The sequence below is a fragment of the Danio rerio genome, chromosome 22, assembly GCF_049306965.1.
Source record: "Danio rerio strain Tuebingen ecotype United States chromosome 22, GRCz12tu, whole genome shotgun sequence".
NCBI lineage: Eukaryota > Metazoa > Chordata > Actinopteri > Cypriniformes > Danionidae > Danio > Danio rerio.
The window spans coordinates 41,081,236-41,103,191 of NC_133197.1; the positions used below are offsets into that span (position 1 = coordinate 41,081,236).

Genomic DNA, 21,956 nt, shown 5'->3' on the forward strand with positions numbered 1-21,956 from the left:
AAATATTAAAAAGCCCTAAATTAGAATTAGATATTGCAAATCAAATTAGATATCGCTAATTATCTTTACAAATTATTTTACCCCCCCCCCCCCCACACACACCATCAAAGGGAACTTTTTGTTCTTCTGGAGAAAGTCTTATTTCTGGACAAAGTTTTAGTGTAAAAAAATAAATAAATAAAAGCAGTTTTTAATAGTTTAAACAGCATTTTAAGCTCAATATTATTCGCCCCTTTAAGCTATATTTGTTTTGGATAGTCTACAGAACAAACCATCGTTATACAATAACTTGCCTAATTACCCTAACCTGCCTAGTTACCCTAATTACCCTAGTGAAGCCTTTACATGTCACTTTAAGCTGTATAGAAGTGTCTTGAAGAATATCTAGTCTAATATTATTTACTGTCATCATGACAAAGAGGAAATAAATCAGTTATTAGAGATGAGTTATTAACACTGTTATGATTAGACATGTGTTGGAGAAATCTGCTCTCCGCTACACAGAAAATGAGGAATAAAATAAGCAGGGGGTGAATAATTCTGACTTCAGCTGTATGAAGTAATGTTATCTTACAAGATTTGGATTAATACATTAAATTGGATTATTATTACTCCATGTTTATAGATATTTTTTAATATATATTTGAAGTTTTGCGTTAAAGCTCAATTGTAAATGTGTGTTCTGAGTTTGTCGCCCCGCAGTAAAACAGATGTGTTACTGTATTCACCACACAGCCAAATTTGAATAGTCATAAAAAAGCAAGGTAAATTAGAGTAGTTTTTACAATCTTGAAATAAATCAGCCCGGGCTGTCAGTGGTTTAGGGCAGGGCTATCAGTTCTTTGGGCTGATCGGGACAATAATTAATTTTAGGTGGGGGAGATCAGTCTGTTATGGTGGCACTATAGCAGTCTAGGCTGGGGCTCTGCCTTCATCCGTCAGTCAGTTTTCCTTTATTTCACTTCCAATGATACAATTCAAGTCATGCTTGAGCCTACATCATTTGTTTAAAGTTCAGGACCGTTTCCAGTGGATGTACATCACAATAGAGGAACAGGACAGTCTTAACTTCCGTTTCATAAAGCATATGTGTGGGGACTGATCCTGATCAGCAGATTCATCCCAATAGTGCAAAAGCAGCGACTACTCAGCTGCGAAGAACTTTAAAAGCCATGCATATGCATTAAACATGGATGTTCTTAATCTCCAACATCTTTGTTTCTCTTTGACCCAAATGTAATTCACAGCTGTGTCCTCTGTTGTTTGCGTACGGCAGGAATTAAACACTCAGCGAGGGTTTTATCCACTGTTGTATTTCTTACCTGATTAGCTGATTTATCTCCAGACGCCCTGGCCAAACACACTTCAGTTGATTCATCATCGTTGTTGTTTTTTTCTGCTCAGGGGTCCCGCTGAAGCCAAGAAGAGACATTTCCTTTTCAGAGGACCATCAGGGACATGTGAAGGTGACATGGATGTCTAAGTTTAACGTCTCCGTCGAGCCGGTGCTTTATGTCCTGCAGAGGAGGTGGAATCATGGGATTCACCCCAGTGAGGACGAAGCGACGGCCTGGCAGACAGTTCTCATGGTAAACGGTCACGGACACAAGGCTCTGATTAAGATGAAGAGTTTAGTTTATTCAGCGTAAGTGCGTGTGGGTTTGCGGAAGAACCCACTGTTACACATAACTCCTCAAAGCTCTTTCCAATGTCTCTTCCATAACTCCGTTCAGCTTTAGCAGATGTGTGTTCAAGCGAACGGCCACATACGCACTGATTTGTGTTCATTAGCAGGCGGTCTGTAATTGGAAGTGTTTATAATCTACATGCCAAGTTGTCTCCACATGCGGCCTTGGATTTAGCCAATACTTTAAATAAACTGTTCTTACAGGAAATATTAATGAAAGCGCACACTTTCATGAACACTTCATTTCTTCTGAATGTGCACTTAATGGACTTTAAAACACAAATTCATTCATTTTCCTTCAGCTTAATGTCTTATTTATCAGGGGTCACCACCGCAGAATGAACCGCCAACTATTCCAGCATATAAAACATGTAAAACATTTTTTTTTATTAGAATATGCAAAAATTATACAAATACAAGAAAACATCAACAAATAACAAATACAAAGCAACGAAACAAAAACAAAACAAAAATCACAAGTGCTACACCAACTACTACTACAGAAAGTTACTTATATTACAACTACTACTGCTTCTACTACAGCCACAACCACGACTACTACTACTAACGTGTCTACTAATACTGATACTACTACAACGACTACCACTACTGATACTACTATAGCGTTTGCTACAACTAATACAACAACGTCTACTGCGACTACTACTACTACTACCACCACAATCACTTCCACTACATCTACATCAACAACATCTACTACTGATATTACTACACCAACAACGACTACTACTACTACTGTAACAACCACACCATTACTACTTCTGCTACTACTATACCAATGACATCTACTACTACATGAACTACTACTTCAATAATCTCCATAACAATTACTCAATAACAATCGATACTATTACAATGACTACTACTACAACTACTACCGCTACAACTACAAAAACTGCAACCTTAATAATGATAATGGTATAAATACTTGTAATAATGATAATGAAAAGATAACCGGACAAGTCAGAACAGTAATAATAATAATGATAACAAAAAATAAAAGTAATACCATTTATGACAAAGATGTTGAGGAAAGGGGAGGATGAGAAATCAGGGAGAAGACAAGTAATAATAATAATAATAATAAATAATAATAATAAATAATAATAATAGTAGTAAGTAGAAGGGGTAAGAGAGGAAAAGAAAAAATAAACTAATAATAATAAACAAAAATTAATAAAATAATAATAATAAAAAAAATAAATAAAATAAAAAAATAAAAAAAACAGAAACGGAAGGGAGTAGTCGAAGAAATAGAAAAGAAACAAAAAGAGTGAAAAAATAAAATAAAATAAAATAAATAAAGTTCAGCAAACAAAGCAATGAGAAAAAGTAAAAAAAAATGAATAATAATAATAAAAACTAAATAAATAAAAAGGAAAACACTATATCAATGCTAATTATGAATAATACAAACCCACATGGAGGAATAATATTAAAGATATGTATGATAGATTATTAACTTGATTACTATAATATACTCATGCTGGTAATAATAATACTAATAATAATGATAATAATAAAAACATCAACAGCTGTAACAATAAATTGAGGAGGTTGTAGTTGTGTGATGGGCATTGAGGTATATAGTGTTTGTCAGTTGCTTTGTGATGCATTAAAATAAAAGTGTAACGTGTGGCATGGATCAGTCCAGTGCAGTGCCCAGGCTGCCATGCCCACGTTACACTTTACCCTGTGAATTTAGTACGTATAAGTAGTTTTTTTTTCTTCCTTTTTTCCTTTTTCCCTCTCTTTTTTTTATGTAAAACATTTTAAGCAACTAACACTACTAGCATAATAGACTACTCATTAGCTCTGTATTAATAGTCAGTTGAGTTTAGGATTAGGGATGCAGAATGAGATCGTACTTTATAACTACTAATGAACAGTTCATATCTTAATAACAGCAGGTCATAAGTGCTCCCTTTACATTTAAAAACATCCTTCTGTCTTACTCTTTACTCAAAAAATACAGAGTATTTATTTCTTTAGCAGAAATTCAGTGCATTAACATTAAATGAATGATCATCAAATCCAAAACAATCTGACTCAAATGAGTGTTTCTCTATGAGCAGAGCTTAAAGTAACTGCTCTCCTCCAGAGACATTGAAAGAAACAGGGAGCTCATTGTGCCGCTGCTGAGCTCCCGGTGGGATCCGTGATGTAATGGATAGGGACGTGTGAGCTGTGCTTTTCAACAGGCCTTTATAGCCAGATCTCCCTGCGCTGGATCAAGCTGTCATTACCGAGCCTCTTATCAGCATACAGCAGTGATGGAGCTCTTCCATCCCGCATTAGGAGCGGATTTCTCTTAATTAAAGTCTCTCTTCTCCCAGACCATGGAGGACCGCTCGGTGTTGAAGGACATCCGGCCTCATAGGTGGTACCAGTTTCGTGTGAGCGCCGTCAACAGTCAGGGCACGAGGGGCTTCACCACTCCCAGCAAGCATTTCTTCTCTGTGCGAGGTACAGCAAAACTCTTTCATTTCTGAAGGGAACGTCTGTGTATTTGCTCCACTACTGTAGTTATCAGATGATAGAAGCTATTTCAATTCGGCTTCCTGGTAGACATGCGCTATTTAAAACTCCATATTCAACACAGATGTCTACTTACAGTGGCTTTTTCCACCCTCATCCTCATTTCAGTAGCCTAAAAGTACCATGAAACTAGATGCATAGTTTGGGTTTTATTATACTCTTGCTCGCACATGGAAGTTAAACAGTAAAATAATAAATAAGTGTAGTCTTTCATGGTTAAAAATGTAAGCCCCCTTGCTCCTGATGTGTGTTGTGGATGTCATATAGACCAAAATGTAATTATAGTCGACAAATGGGGCTGATAGACATGCAATTACTGATGTGTTTGAGTAGTTTTAACGTATATTAAAACCCAGGCAGGAATTAAATGCCTGTTTACATTCACTCCAGAACAATTACAGTAAGAGCTGAGTGATATACATGATTAATAACCATGCATTAAACACTACATAACAATAAATCAAACATTATAAAATAAATAATAAATCTCAGCATCTACAATTGAATTATTCGCCCCCCTGTTTATTATTTTCCCCCAATTTCTGTGTATCAGAGAGCAGATTTCTCCAGCACATGTCTGCACATAACAGTGTTAATAACTCATCTCTAATAACTGATTTATTTCCTCTTTGTCATGATGACAGTAAATAATATTAGACTAGATATTCTTCAAGACACTTCTATACAGCTTAAAGTCACATGTAAAGGCTTCACTAGGGTAATTAGGGTAACTAGGCAGGTTAGGGTAATTAGGCAAGTTATTGTATAACGATGGTTTGTTCTGTAGACTATCCAAAACAAATATAGCTTAAAGGGGCGAATATTGGAGAATATTGGTTTATTGGAGTAGTCGGGCAAGCAATGGTCAACACAGGTGCAAACACACGTACAAAGGCAAATCCAGAATCATAATCACTATAACAGGTGAGAGGGCAACAGGAAACAAGAATACAAGGCTAGAGTAAACACACAGAAACGTGTTGTAATGTCACTATACAGATGAACAAGACTCAGCCACAGTGAGTGTTTCTGTGTTGTTTGTGTAGTGCAGCAACCAGTCCAGAAGCAGCTTCAGCTGCGGGAGTCTAATCAGTGGTGGTTTGGAGCAGGTGTGTGTGTGTGTGTGTGTGTGTGTGTGTGTGTGTGTGGGGCATGACTGAATATGTAGTCCATAACATGGCAGATTTGTAGTCCTATGAGTGTGAATGTTTTCCAGCGACCTCTGGTGGTTAGAGATCGCTGGTGATCATGACACAACGTAAACAGCCAATGGGTTAAGCAAAGTCTTATTTCAAAGCGAAAACAATATTATGTTGCTTGTTTTGACTCTTAATTAAACAGCCCACAATACACTCCTCTGCTGTCTGTCCTGTACAGTGAACTCGCCATAACACACTTTGATTTGTGCACATTTTCCAGAATCTGCTTGTCTTGACATCTCCACTCAGCGTCTTTTATTTTCTTTTACAACACAAACAGTCATTCCCCACCATTTGATCACACTATTAAAGCTTATTTTATCTATACATTCATTTTAAAACTGACAGCAGCATAATAAACTAAAATAAAATGTGTTAAAGTAGATTTATGCAGTATATCTGCTTTAAACAATAAACAAAACTCAACAATGAGCATTACTGGTGCCATTACAGACTCATGTCAAGAGCACCGACACAACCCCACACCATTACACACCCTGGCTTTTGCATTTGTTGCTGGAAACAGTCTGGATGATCCTTTTCTTCGTTGGTCCAGAGCACACAGCATCCATTTGCCCCCAAAATACCTGAAATGCTGATTAATCTGTGTCCTCACAGCAAGAAAGTCGCCGGTTCGAGTCCTGGCTGGATCAGTTGGCATTTCTGTTCTCCCCGTGTTCGGTTGGCTCCAGGTTCCCCCACAGTCTAAAGACATGCGCTATAGGTGAACTGGATCAACAACTTTGTGTGCGTGTGAATGCGAGAGTGTATGGGTGTTTTCCAGTACTGGGTTGCAGCTGGAAGGGCATCCACTGTGTTAAACATATGAGTTGTTGGCGGTTCATTCCGCTGTAGTGACACCTGATAAATAAGGCACTAAGCTGAAGTAATACTAATGAATGTGTTTCAATGGTAGCTCAAGCACATGTTCATTATCAGATAAGTGTATCCTACTCAGTTCTCCTATTCAGTGCGCATCTTGCAGTCTCCATCAAGCATTTTTGAATGCGATATGTGCATTAAAATAGGTGCACGGAAACATATAAGGTGTTTCATTTCTCCAGCAGTCAGTCCACATCACTTTCTAGATGAGCTGTTCAGAGTTTTGTTAACACCCCACTCTGTGCTGTGTGTCTGTGACATAGTGCAGTGCGGAGAGTGTGTGAATCCCCTCAGGATGAAGCAGAGACCGCATCAGTGCCGTCAGCCGCCTCTGGAAAACCACTCTGCCATAAAGGCCAGAAATCCTCCGACTGAGGGCTTGCAGACACCCGCACACTCACCCGCACACAAACACAACACCTCCAGCACTGGGCTTCTGGCCTGCCTGCGCTCCCCATGTCAGATCTGAAACATGTTTCTAATCATACAGAATAAGCTTTTCCATGGATGCGGAAAACTTCCTCCAGGGCAACATAGAGAATCGACCTCAGCAACAGATTTAAACCTGGGCTTTTGGTTTTGGATGCATCTGAGCAGTCTTTTCTTGGTCTTTGTACCAATGTGTTTAATTTCAGATCTGTAATGCTCTCTGATATGAGTGATACGGCTCATATCGTTCGGGACCTCAGGGGTGCTTGCGTTGGCATGCTTCGAGTGTAAGCCCAGCTCAACACCACGGCCAGGATATAATTACACACAGACTGAGGCAACGCTCAACCCACTGCCAACAATGACTGGAATCAAACCTTCTGCTATTTTGAAAGATTACAAACTGCTGGAGAGCGCGTGCTAAACTGAGCGAGAGGAAAGAGAGTGTTAGAAATATCTGACATCTTCCACCGATGGCCTGGAAGTGCCATCCATTCAATGTCTAATCAATCTCCAGTGTCCAAGAGTAAAACAGGATGAATTCATCATCTTCAATGCTGAAGCGTTATCTCATTTACTAGCCTTTGACACATAAGCACAAAACATTTACATGGAACATGCTGGAGGACTTTCGAGAAAAATGTAGCATGTGGATTTCTTTGACGGCTATTTTCTGCTGTATTTTATTCCTTTAGAGAATCTTACATCATTCAGACTATAATGCATCACAGGCTCGTTGTGAAAACGCAGCCCCGCAGTTCTGGAGAGCATGAGTTATGTAGCCAGAAATGTGGCTGCATTTCGTCTTGTAAACGAACGCTACGTGGTGGTAAGAAGCCACCGATGGCTTCTGTTTCTGTTCACGCTTACCAGCTGACCGCTTACCTTCATGTGGACAGCTGTTATCAGATTGCTCTGTAGTTTGTCAGGTATATCCGTGAACTTGAGCTGCAGAGAGGAGTTGACAGCAGGGTTCAAGCCTGGCAAAAACGGTTCCAGAAAGCAGGTGAAACAAAAAATAAGACAAAAAATAAAATGAACCAGTAAATAACAGGGTGAGAACATGGTAAGGGCTGAAAATGTGGTGATCAGGCTGCTGCAAGGGCTTTTCTTATTCTGGATTGCTTTTGTAAACACTATCGGTTGGGTTTGGAAAGAGGGTGACCGGGTAAATCGGTGCTTTTGAAAACACTATCGGTTGGGTTTGGAAAGAGGGTGATCGGGTCAATCGGTGCTTTTGAAAACACTATCGGTTGGGTTTGGAAAGAGGGTGATCAGGTCAATCGGTGCTTTTGAAAACACTATCGGTTGGGTTTGGAAAGAGGGTGACCGGGTCAATCGGTGCTTTTGAAAACACTATCGGTTGGATTTGGAAAGAGGGTGACCGGGTCAATCGGTGCTTTTGAAAACACTATCGGTTAGATTTGGAAAGAGGGTGACCGGGTCAATCGGTGCTTTTGAAAACACTATCGGTTGGGTTAAGGCAGGGGTTTCTAAACTTCCAACTTGCTTCAACACACCTGCAAGGATGTTTCTAGAAAGCCTAGTAAGAGCTTGATTAGCAAGCCCAGGTGTGCCTGATTGAGGGTTGGAACTAAACTTTGCAGGGCACCGGCCCCCCAGGACTGAGTTTGGAAATCCCTGGGTTAAAGGAAGGAGGTGATCAGGTCAATCTTTGCTTTTGAAAACACTGTCAGTTGGGTTTAGGTTAGGTTGTGATCGGGTCAATCTGAGCTTAATTTTACACTTAACCCAATAATAAAATGTACTTCTATGCCTCAGCTGGGTCATTTGGTGTTTCTGTGTGGAGTTTGCATGTTCTCCCCGTATTGGCGTGGGTTTCCTCCGGGTGCTCCGGTTTCCCCCACAGTCCATACACATGCAGTACAGGTGAATTGGGTAGGCTAAATTGTCCGTAGTGTATGTGTGAATGAGAGTATGTGGGTGTTTCCCAGTGATTGGTTGCAGCTGGAAGTGTATCCACTGCGTAAAAACATGTGCTCTAAAAGTTAGCGGTTCATTTCTCTGTGGCAACCAGAGTTTACTAAGACACTCTACTGTGGCTTGCAGTGGTGAAGCTGTTGGAGGACAGGGGGGTCCGAGGGTGCAGGGGTCGAACTGAGAATGTGTGAGGTCAAAGGTCGAGCGCGTAGCCACTGTTGCTGGAGGGACACCTGCAGATGAAGGATCCCGTGTGACTTAATGGCTCTCAGAACAAATGCAAAGTGACAGTCTGTGCTAGTGAACTGGCCATTATGAGCTTTGTTTGGTTGCTGCCCTGCAGTCTGAAATGAAGCCGGCTTGAATGAAAGCCACAGATGAAACTTCAGAAAGACACCCCACAGGCACGATATTACCATAAACTGACATATCAAAGCGTCTTTACTCTGTCATGCTCAATGCAAATGAAAGCACACTGATTGGCCTCTGAGGTAAAGCAGCTGGACTTTGGCTGTAATTGCAAACAGAGCGTGTGCTGTAGGCTAGATCTACACTAATCCAGATTCATTCCAAAGCAGCGCTTTTGTCTAAAAACACTGCATGTGCACAACATCGTTTTCAATTCCTTCAGAAAAATATCAACATAGGCTCATACTAAAAAAACGTACCCCTGTATACATTTCTGAAGATCGCAAAATATGTATCCAGAGGAACATTTGGCTGCATTTCATCTTTAAAATAAACACTATGTGGCGGTATGACACCGTTCCTTTGCACGCCTACCAGCTGACCGCTTACCTCTGTGGACAGCTTTTCTGCTGTTACCAGTTTGTCCAGTATCTCGTCGCGTACACTGGAGGATTTTTGATGCAGAGTGAAATTGATTGCGATGACGGGGTTTGAGTTTGCAGAAGAACAGCTTCAGAAAGCAGGTAATAGAAAAACAGAAGCCTAGAAATAAAATAAACAAGTAAATAACGGTGTGAATGTGACAAAATCTGAAAACGTAGTAAAGATCAGGCTGCTGAGATCCAGGGCTTTTCTTTTTTTGTTGTTGCTTTTCAGAACAATATCTTTTGGGATTCGGGAAGATGGCACTGGTCAATCGGTGCTATTTAACACACTATTGGTTGGATTTAGGGAAGAAGGAGGATGAGGATTAACAGTCGGTCAGTTGGTCAGTCAGTCAGTCCACAGCGGCCAGGATTTACACAAGAACAGCAGGCTTGAATGGCACTCTTGAGAAAAATTTGATATGTCAAAAAGTGTATAGAGCTCCTGGACATTTTTGGCACTCTCCAGAAATATATATAGGGGTACGTTTTTTAGAATATGAGTTTCCTCATCTCAACTCATGCACTTACAGGCACACACGGTCAATTCGGGGAGATATAAAACACACATAAATTATTTAAACGCAAAACCGAGAAAACCGCAATTCACAAGCGCGTATTGACAGTCAGGAATATATATATGCTGTTTTACCGTGTAGGTCGAACTGTACGGTTTAATTTTATATTGAGAACCGTGGCATCCCTAGTGTGGACATGTTTTGAAAACTGAATGAATTGCATTCCTTGTCAGGTGAAGTTGAACCTTGAACCAGCGACCTTCTTGTTGTGAGACCACAGCACTACCTACTGCGCCACTGCTTCACCCAATTTTTTAAATATCAAATTGTTAATTCAACTTTTATGCTAGAGGGTTGTGTATTGTTTGAAAAAACAGTTTGTAAATAATATATATAAATATGAATGAAGTTATATTATAGGTTTGGTAAAGACCTCCCTTCAGAAACGATCAAATCAATATTCCTCTCATCTCTACATAACTGCCATTGCTTGTTGTAACAGATTGAAGGTATCGTGCTGCTGTTAACAAGCTCGATCACAGACAGGAATAAATATATAGTGTTTTTAAAGTTCTGGTGGGAGTGCTTACAGGAAAATCAGCCTCAGACCCAATGTTATGTCTACACTCGTGTTCTGTCTGGATTATTTGCGCATCAGTGGCAGTGGTCAAGTGTGGCAGTGGACACTATCCACATCTGTCATTACCACACACGCACACACACACACACACACACACACACACACACACACACACACACGCACGCACACACGCACACACACACACTTTTAGCTGGTGTCTGGAAAACCTCTTTTTGCCACATCAACAGAGACATGCACTCAAAACATTCGCCTCACCTCTCTGAGAACTGTATTAATCTCTCTCTCTCTCTCTCTCTCTCTCTCTCTTTCTCTCTCTCTCTTTATTTTAACTTTGGGAAAGTATTTGTACATCTTTCAGTGAAAAGTTTTCTGTGAGAGTTTCTATTTTTGGTTTAAATGGGTTTAAATGTCAACTCCTGGATTTTGTTTTAGGGCAGGCTAAACTGGCTATTTATCCGAGCAGGAAAAATAAGGTTGAAAGGTTGTCTGGGGAAGATGTGGTGGTAACGTTTGTAAATGTGGCGAACTCACGAGAGCCGATTGACCTTTGTTTTTATAAATGTACAGTAGATTTATTGAGATTGACGTCACCCATTTAAAGTGAATGGGAAGCGTTGACGCTGACGCCCCGTGTGAATGAGACATTAGTCCTTGTGTGCTGTTCAGATTGACTACTCGCTCTTATGTTGGTGTTTTTGTCTCATTGACTTCCATTTTAATCACATTTGTTGATTGCAAAGCCATGGCAGCAGATAATCCTGCATTCTTGACTGTTGCTGGTTTTTCCTGTTGGGAAGAGATTAAATGTGCATTTTGTACAGTTGATCATCATCTGACAGGCCTGTGCAATAAAGTTTTTGGATTTGATATGGAGGTCAGTTTATTATAGAGTGTGTGCGGTAATACACTTGCTGTGTTTACTGTGCTCTGAGATCTGTTTTGATTCTCTCAGATATATCAGGATAAGTGCACAAAGGTCTCTCTCACACGCACGCACACACACACAGTACTCTATAGAGAAGGCGGAAACTAAAGCACTGCAACTGATGGTCAACATTAAAGATTGCTGTACGTCTTCCCAACAGCATCAAGCAGGTATGCATGATTATATGCTGCCATGCCTTTGCAATCAAGAAATGTTAATATGAGGGAAGTTAATTGGGCAAAAACAGCCCCAAACATAATGAAAGCGTAGTAAATTCGCCCAGAGTGTATTGTTGATTTTTTAAAATTATTATTTAAAGCATTCCCCCAAAATGTGTATCAAAATAAGATCCAAAAATCACTCCATTTGCTGAAACATCAAGAAAGTTGTGGCCAAATTAAGACTTAAGATCAGCCCAGAGTGGATGAAAACGACCGACAGCACACAGACGGTTTTGAGCAATGCAGCCCTGAGATGTTTCCTCAGTGGTTCACCTCAGGTCATGTCGGGTGAAGTTACACAAATAAGCTGTGATGTAAAGCAGCGGTCTGACAGAAGCACCTTCACTTCATCTCTGTTTCAGATCCGCTTCCCCCAGAGACCCCACAGAACGCCAGGACGGCCAACCAGACGCTCCACCCTGACGGCACAGTGAGTGTTCTGGTCTTGTGGGAGACCCCCCGCGAGAGCGACCTGGTGCTTCACCATTACAAGGTGACCTGGAGCCCTCGAGGAACACCCTCCAGCAGCCAGAGCCGGGCGGGAAGGGTCACAGACGGGGTAAGATCCTGCAAAATACTGCACATACTTTTACAGCTCTGCTAAACTGCGAGCCTGTAGGGGGCTGCGCTCAGTGTTTATCTATGTGGAAAGTTCATCTCAGAAGAATGAATGCGAAAATTAAGCCAGACCGAGGCTTGCGGATGGTGGCCAAAATCTGGTTGAGGCTGTCGAGGTTAGAGAACGGCTTTTACCTTTCTCTCATAAAGCTGAACCTGAACCCGTAGAGAGGGGAGAAATTTCCCCGAGTTGTTTTTCTTGGGTTTGTCGGAGCTGGAATGTCAGACCCAGGAAGTGCTAAATCTGCAGCTGAGTTGAACATCTGAGCGTGTGTTTTGACTGGTCAGCCTTGGCCAGGTGTTGGACTCGTGTGCTCCACCTGTGAAACAGTAAAACGCTCCAGCCCGTACAAAGTGGCTTTCCCACCACAACAAGCGCAAAATAAAGGCGCAGCTGGCCGAGTGATCCGCATGTTTTATTGTCGTCCGTGTGCTCTTCTGAAAGCCGCAGCTCTCAAATGGTTTTGATTAGGTAATTTGTTTTTACAATGCAATAACCTCCGGGTCTGAGAAAGCAATCTATTTTATTGAACAGTAGCCTATGAAGGCCTATTTGGGCTGACAGATTTTTGTTCGCAGAACGGATCACTGCGAGCGATTAAGAGTTATTGAGAGTAATAGAAAATGTCAGATCATTTTCGAAACCGCCTGGAATTAAGAATTCCTGCAATCCAAAAAACACAACTTAGCTGAAACTAAATGCACGGTGGCCCTCTCTGTGTGCTGTTGTGCAGTTTAGGATTGACAAAAGTGTGGCTGGTTTAAGACAGAAACACTATTTGTCTACAAGTTGTGCAGAAACTGTTCAGTGTGAAAGGCTACAGTAATATGGGACGAGTACACACGTGAATTTGAGCATGCAAGATTTACATATATTATTAGACGAATATGGGGCGATGCAGTGGTGCAGTTGGTAGTGCTGTCACCTTACAGCACGAAGATCGCTGGTTTGAACCTCAGCTGGGTCAGTTGGTGTTTCTGTGTGGAGTTTGCATGTTCTCCCTGTGTTGGCGTGGGTTTCCTCTGGGTGCTCCGGTTTACAGTCTTAACACATGCGCTATAGGGGAACTGAGTAGGCTAAATTGTCTGTAGTCTATGAGTGTGAATGAGTGTGTGTGGATGTTTCCCAGAGATGGATTGCAGCTGGAAGTGCATCCATTGCGTAAAACATGTGCTGGATAAGTTGGCAGGTCATTCCACTGTGGCGACCCCTGATTAATAAAGGGACTAAGCTGACAAGAAAATGAATGACTGAATAATCGCTAACATCTCCTCATGTTCCGGTGGGTTTGCTCTGGGTGCTCCAGTTTCCACTACAGTCCAAACACATGCCTTAAAAGTGACTTAAATTAACTATCGTGAAGATTGAGAGACTGTATGGGTGTTTCCCAGTTCTTTGCAACTGGAAGGCCTTCCATTGTGCATTTTATGTGTAAAACATATGCCAGAGTAGTTGGTGGTTCATTCAGCCGTGGCAACCCATGATAAATCAGAGATTTAATGAATGAATCAATGAATAATCGCTGATATGTTCCTGTAAATATCATTAATGTGAAAAGGAACAAATGTTTCTGTTGACATCAGGGCCGGAGCAAGCTGAACTGCCGCTCTAGGCAGAGGACGATCACGCCGCCCTCAACCCCAGTGTGAAAACGAAAGTGACTGGTTATGAAAATGAAGTGAGGTGTCGCTGACCTCTTTTCCAGCGCCCTATGCGCGGATATAACTGAGGACACGCGGGTGCTGATGCAGGTGTCGCTGACGCCGCTTTCTCTATTCTGTCGTCTATGCGCGAATATATTTGAGGACGCAGGTGGTGAGGGAGGTGTCGCGGACATAACTGAGGACGCGGGTGGTGAGGGAGGTGTCGCGGACATAACTGAGGACGCGGGTGGTGAGGGGGGTGTCGCGGACATAACTGAGGACGCGGGTGGTGAGGGAGGTGTCGCGGATGCCGCCCTCTCTATACTGCCGCCCTAGGCGGCTGCCTAGGTCGCCTCTATGGACATGCCGGCCCTGGGTGACATACTGCCCCCTAGTGTTTAGTTTTAGTTGTGGTCAAATGTATGTTTCAGCAGTGGTAAGCAGTTTCACAATAATATGGTCTGGAGCATGTTTGTCTAATAAGCCAGTGTTGCTAAATTAAAGTGTAAAAAGGGTCTGAAATGTAATGAGCGAGTCCACTTTTTATCAGTTCGTGAAGTTTCTTTATAAACAAATTTCGAGAGGAGCCTGTGCTTATGATTGTTCTCAGCTGTTCCCGCAGATGATTCCTGACTCACTATAAATAACCAGATCTCAATATGTTCCTCTTGAAGAACCCATCAACTCCCCCCCCAGAAGTGGTGTCAGATCAGAAGTGTCTCTATGAAAGGTGAAGGCTTCTAGATTTTGCTGATTTGAGCTCAATAAATCTGATCATGTCTTGATGTTGACTGATTTGATGAGGACAGTGCGCTCTGACTCTGCTCAGACTAAAGTGTCATCACTGAACAGAAATAATGTCCAGTATAGAATATAAAGTCCTGCTGCAGTGGAGACAGAATGAAGATTGTGTCTGACTCCATCATGAGCTTGGAGGACTGCATCCATACATCTCTGACATGACTCAAATCACTCATGACAAGACTTTGACCAAGTACTGTATATGTCTGAAGGAGAAGCAAGAGATACACGTGTAAAGTGCTAAGTGTTGTCTACACAGAGACGTGTGTGATGAAAGGTTAGCGGGCTGAGCACTGAACCCTGAGGCACTCCAGCTGTTAGTTGATGTTGCTTTCTGATAACTCCATGAAAGCTTGAAGGGAAATAAACTTTAAAGAAAAGTATTGTAGACAAGAGGATTAATGTTGATTAATTGAGCGTCATCTCATAGGATAGGTGATCTGGAGGGGATTATCAGTTGTAATGGCAAAGTGTCTGTGGTTGCCATTCAATAGGTTGTTCTGTGAAGGAAGCTGAAGACTGACAAATGGAGCTTTCATAATATCAGCCCATGTTGTCTACTGAAATACAGGTGTAATGCATGTTATGGTCAATTCTCTCAGGACTCGGTGAGGTTGCTAGCATTAATGTTCTATAACAGTTCCTGCAATCTATCAGCTGTTGTCGAGCTTGCAGTTAGCAGCAGTTTGTCTTAAATGAAAGACCCATGTGAAATGACTTGTATTTCTGCCTATAATTTATCTTATACGTTTTTTGATCTCAGCTGACTGACCTGATGCAACATAACCATGTGTTCAGCTGATAAATGGAGTGTACGCTTGGCTAAAGAGATGGGTTTGTAGTCTAGACGTAATCTGCAAAGTGTGTCTGAATCCCGAACAATGCTGGGAAAAACCTCTGGAGTTTCAGTGCCAAATAGGAAAAGGATCAGCCTCCTGCAGAGGATTTTGATATTTGTGGTGTTATAAGATGGCCGGGATGAACAAGATGGACTATAGTGTGATTTGAGCCTGCTTGTGTTCACAGAACACCCGTCCAGGACTGCATTAAAATGATCAGGTGCTGAGGTCATCATAGATCACTTCAGCTTTTGAAAAATGATCATTCTGATGCTGAGAAATAATACTAAAATCCTGAACTTTAAAACACAACTGTGACCCATTTCTCATGAGGTAAGCATCAGTACAGGGAAAACCCGGCTCCATATGTCCTGAAGACCAGAAGAAAAGCAGAGGAGCCAACACTGAGAGACGGCACTCAATATTTTAATAAGTGATTTATTTACATTTGTAAATTGACAATGGTAAACAGGGTTTATATAATGAAAATGTGAGCAAACACTCCAGAATATCTAACAGAATATCTGGTAATCAAACATTTAAGAATGAACAACATTTCTGCAGCATTTATTAATCGCATTTAATGTTCATTTCAATGTTTTCTAATGCATTACCAAAATTAGGCACAGTAGGTAGTGCTGTCACCTAACAGCAAGAAGGTCGCTGGTTGGAGCCTCGGCTGGCTCAGTTGGTGTTTCTGTGTGGAGTTTGCATGTTCTCCCTGTGTTGGCGTGGGTTTCCTCCGGGTGCTCCGGTTTCCCCCACAGTCCAAACACATGCGCTATAGGGGAACTGGGTAGGCTAATTGTCCACAGTGTATGAGTGTGAATGAGTGTGTGTGGGTGTTTCCCAGAGATTGGTTGCAGCTGGAACGGCATCCGCTGCCTAAAACATGTGCTGGATAAGTTGATGGTTCATTCTGCTGTGGTGACCCCAGATTAATAAAGGGACTAAGCTGAAAAGAAAATGACTCTGTCTTAACTCAATTTCTCTTTAGTTTGATTGACTTTAATTCGATTAAATGAATCAAAAATCTTTGTTTACATGGTAGACTGAATCAGAATATTGTCTTGATCATATTAAAATCAGATTTTTGCTGTCTATGTAAATGTACTTATTGAAGTGCAGTACAGACATGTAAACGCAGCAATCAAACTATTATCATCATCTCAATGGAAATTCACAGCATTTTGCGACAGGATAGTCTATACCAGGGGTCACCAATCTCGTAAAGTGTAGAATCTATATTTTATGCACATATCTGCATCACTTTGGTTTTATTTTACTGTACAAATGTTATTCACACTTAAATACACAGTAATTTGGATCCCCGAGCTGGGTATTGAGCATTGGTTCATTTTCATATTTCTCATATGACACATGTACAAGTTCAATTCAATTCAATTCAATCCAGCTTTATTTGTATAGCGCTTTTACAATGTAGATTGTGTCAAAGCAGCTTCACATAAATGGTCATAGTAACTGGAACAGTGTGGTTCAGGTTTTAGTGTTTAAGTTCAGTTCAGTTCAGTTTAGCTCTGTTCAGTGTGATTTAATCATTACTGAGAGTTCAAACACTGAAGAGCAAATTCATCGATGCGTAGCTCTACCAATCCTGAACCATGCGAGGCAGTGGCGACAGCGGAGAGGGAAAAAAAACTTCACCTGATGGGAGTGAAGAAAAAAAACCTTGAGAGAACCAGACTCAGTTGGGCACGACCAAGTTATAGCTCAAATGAAAGCTCTTGCCGGTGCTCATACGGTTCTAGCGTTCTTCTTACTGAATTATATTCACATATCAAACAGTTGCTGAATGAATCTCGGTGTTTTCATGGCGCAGAAGTAAAAACAATACATTTATGATCAATAAGCAGCCCCAGATAGCACAGACAGCTCGTCTCTTACCTTATGCTGTGCGCTTCAGGGCCATTCTCCTCTGTTTTTGAGCTGATGTGCATAAGTAATGCTTTTATATGTCTGATGTGCTCCAAACACACTGAATTATGTTTGATCAAACAAAAGAATAGTGAAATATGAACACAATGATCGCTCCCTGTGTCTTGTACAGCACCTCTCATCAGCTGGAGTACAATAATATCTGCATAGATTATGGTGGAGACATTTCTCTTTTGTCCTATGATTACAGACATGTGCAGGAACCAGCAACATTAATTACAGCACGCTAGACCACACACAACCTGAAAGATACACTTTCAAATACAAAAAAAAAAAATACAAAAGCGCCTCTTTTTTTAGGCGTTTATTATAACACAGACAACATATCCAGATATTTTAAACACTTTCAATAGTGTTTTATGAAAACTCAAAGGCTTTTCTTTACAATGAGACCAAATCTTTGCATTTACATCTCTGCATGTGGATTTGGGAAGCTTTTAAATTTGGGTTGGCAAAATCCAGACGGAAATCCCAAAATACCAGCAGAGTTACTGCATAGTGCAAAACATGAAGATTAGGGATGCGCTGGTCTGAAAATAGCAGCAAATCGTGCCAAACACATCCTGCACCTTGTTGCGCCGGGTGTATGATGAGCCTCTATATTTGCTTTTGTTTTCTATTGCATAACTTCTATTTCTCCATGATTTAGATTCTTATTGTTAGCATTATTTTTATTATTGTTGTTATTTTAAAGGTCACGAGTGGTTGCGTAATATTTCTCTGCATATCACACTGTGCATGCCTCTGTGGATGTTTTGAAGTTGAATATGGATGATGAGTGACTTTTCCATTTTGGCTAAACTATCCCTTTAATTACCTGGATTCCTATTGAAGTAGCAAGATTTCCCCCACAAGTGTAAATATCCTCTTCACAATAGCAATACTGATACCTTGTGTTTGTGTCCTCAGGATGTAACACAGATGGAGCTTCAGGGTCTCCAGCCCAACACCCCCTACACCGCTCAGATTCAGGCCATCTCTTACTGGGGTCAGAATCGGCTGAAGAGCAGCCGAGCTCACGTCTCCTTCACCACCACCAGCCAAAACTCTGCAAGTGAGCTCCGCTTTCACTTCTACAGGTTTAGCAGAATGATTTACATGAGCATTTGGAAAGTTCCAACTATGAAAGCTTATTCCGTCAGTTTTTGCTAAGTATGAATTGAAAAGGGTGTAAATGAAGGGGTGTCAGGAATAAAATATTTGCTCTCTTTAAAAGGTCTGACTCGGGCCTCCTCCTCGTAGCATGAATCAGTGGTGCCGCTGATAATTGCAGCACAGCAGAGCCATGCAAAACACACAAAACCTCCTTTGGCGCTGAGAGTGTTTAGTCAGAAATGTTGTCCTCTTACAGTGATTTTGGCACGTGAGATGGTGAGGTTAACCTTTCCCAGAGGCAGCACATGTATCAGCATGCAGAGCTCATCTGAGTCAGGGTTTGACCTGCTTTAGTCTCCTCTACAGGACTGCTGTTAACCCGGGTCAAGTTCTTCACCTCTAGAAAGACCCTCTCTGCTGTCTACTTGTCATTTCTGACTATTACACTGGGTTATAAATCAGCGATTTTACAAACAGATGCCAGAAACAGAGTGAAGAGATGTGTGAGATTGGAAAGCTCTGTGCTGGCTCTGTTCAGTTGTTTATCTGGGGCACGAATGGCACGCTGGGATCTTTTTTAGTTTTGCTTTCCAACAGTTTTTCCACTTTCTTACCCATTTCATGTCTTCAGTATTTCCCCCTCTGGTTTTATCAGGCCTCTGGTATTTCTCTTGAGGTCTCTGAAACACCACATCAGTTATAAACTATCTCGATATTCCCGTACAGTAATGTACTGCAGACATCCTAATGCCGGACCCAAGATTTCATTAGTCACACTCGATGAACGAGGAAGGATTGTCATTGAAACAGAAACGAATATAATTCAAAACATCACTGTTTGTCATTTACTGTAGGAGTTCTTATCTCATTCAGTGCAATCTAAGGTTGTGATATCTTTATGTGCTGATGTCAATTAAACACACAGCATATCTTCATCTAGATATTTGTTTCCTCTAAGCAGATGCGCTGTTCAACAAATAACTTTGCTTCCTCCATTCCCTCAAGAATAAGATCCTGAGAGATTTCTCAGGTATTTCATCACAGTCTCGCACTTTGCTTGTGTTTGCCAAGATCAGAAGTTAAAGCCTTTAATATGAACTCAAGCATTTCTCATAGTCGTCCTCCAAGATCAAATTACCTGGGCAATGCTGTCCTCGTTGATTTTATAGTTCTGTACTCTGCGCAGCATTTGTCTTTTGTCCATTTATTAAATGAGAAACATCTGTGGCTCGAATGAAACTTGATTATTAGCCCCCTGTTACATATTCTGAGCTCTGAAGTGAAACGACACATCGATTCACTGATGCACTGGCCGGCAGCTATATAGCTCTCTGCTACTCTCACATGGTCGCCTACTGAAGCTAAGCAGGGCTGAGCCTGGTCTGTACCTAGATGGGAGACCACACGGGAAAGCTAGGATGCTGCTGGAAATGGTGTTAGTGAGGCCAGCAGGGGGCGCCCAACCTGTGGTCTGTGTGGCTTCTAATGCCTCAGTAAAGTGACGGGGACTCTATACTGCTCAGTGAGCGCCGTCTTTCAGATGAGACGTTAAACCGAGGTCCTGACTCTCTGTGATTGTTAAAAATCCCAGGATGTCCTTGGTAAAAGAGTAGGGGTTTAACCCCGGCATCCTGGCCAAATCTGCCCACTGATCCACAATCTGTCCATCATGGCCTCCTAACCCTCCCCATATCATAACTGGCTTCATCTCCTCTCCACCAATCAGCTGCTGTGTGGTGTGTGTTCTGCCGTCACCTCATCCAGGTGGATGCTGCACACTGCTGCCGGATGAGGAGATTCCCCCATTGTGTAAAAGCACTTTGACTGCCCAGAAAAGCACTGTATAAATGTAAGGAATTATTATTATTATATATTTAATAAAAGGGATGTTTATGCAAATTCACATGACATTCACCTCAGCAAAGTGGATGAAATGTTTGCGTTTGAGTTGGAAGTCACATGTCATCTTTTTTCCAACATCATGTTTCGTGCAGTGCTGTTACATTATGCATTTGGCCGATGTTTTTCAAGCATCATTCATCTTTTTGTTGTTTTCGGCACAGTTTTAATAGCATGTCGCTGATTAGCAAAGACAATAGCTGACAGGTTGGACATTTCTAATTAGAAAGAGTCACCTTATGTATAAGCTTTTGACAGGCGTGACAAATCCTGTAAACGAAGAACGCTCTCTAAAATGGAAATGTTGTTTTGGAAACATTTATTTTCATAAATAAACAAAATGCAATGAATGAAGAAAAGAGAAATCAAAATCAAAATTGAGTCAAACTGACGAGGAAAATAAACGAAGAATCCATAATGGTCACATCTGGTGTAGATTAAATTAACCGATGTGGAACTAGTTTAGCTTTTAGCATTTCTAAAGCAACCTAAATACATGTACAGTAGGTGAAAACAGGTCAAAATTGCTTTACTGAAACAGCTGCAGCTCACCGAAATGTAACCGAAAGATTTGGTCAGCTGAGAAAGTGGTTTAAGAAAAGTTGTGTTCTTTCAAATAACAAATATTTGGCAAATAAATCTGCTCTCTCATTCTAGCGTCCTCCAATGGAGAGTTCTCCAATGAGCTCCCCGTTTCCCACTCGTCTCCCAGTGTCCTGAGGCTGGAAGCGGCCGCACCTCATTATCACGACAACCAGCTGCAGGTCAAGGTCTTCTGGAAGAGCCGAGTCCAAGGCAAGTGAAGCCGCTTTCTTCAGCATCGTACAGCGCATGAGGCAAAGTGGTATTACTGAGGTCATCTGAAGTTTGCATCTCAGCGAAAATTGTCTCCCGACAAAAAAACACACACATGACTTCACACCGGTCACGCAAAGCGAATCTGTTTGTTGACGATCCATCGGATCCATGTGTGTGTCCTCAAACAAGGCACTGCCAGAGCAACAGCATGACTAATGATTTATGGAAGAACGTTACCAAAGATAAATATTATCAATCCCGCATGAGCAGGCAATCTCGCAGGGATGCCCTCTCTAGACTCTCTCCAACAGATTATTCACAATCTGCTTAGGTACTGTGTTCCAGAAATGCACATTTGGCGGCCTTCAAAGGGAAGATTCCAGCGAAACCGCAAGCACCCATAAATGCAGGGTGTTGATTTACTGTTATCTCCTGGAAAGAAAGGCACGAGGAGTGATTTAATAATGCCGGTACGAGCGTGAAATCAAAAACAGATGATGGGGGATGGCGA

The 21,956-nt window shown here is 41.4% G+C and overlaps 1 protein-coding gene across 8 annotated transcripts in view; it reads left to right on the forward strand.

The window, feature by feature from the left end:
* The window catches only part of anos1b (anosmin 1b), an 86,078-nt gene that overhangs the window by 53,192 nt on the left and 10,930 nt on the right, over positions 1 to 21,956 (forward strand). For 5 of the 8 annotated variants that reach the window (XR_012397316.1, XR_012397317.1, XR_012397318.1 and 2 more), the window contains 5 exon segments: positions 1,405 to 1,589; positions 4,045 to 4,174; positions 12,158 to 12,354; positions 18,563 to 18,707; positions 21,305 to 21,442. Coding sequence is in view for 3 of the 8 variants with exons in the window: in XM_073936281.1 (XP_073792382.1) it covers positions 1,405 to 1,589; positions 4,045 to 4,174; positions 12,158 to 12,354; positions 18,563 to 18,707; positions 21,305 to 21,442 (795 nt within the window). In the remaining 5 variants the exon portion in view is untranslated. 8 annotated transcript variants of the gene reach the window in all.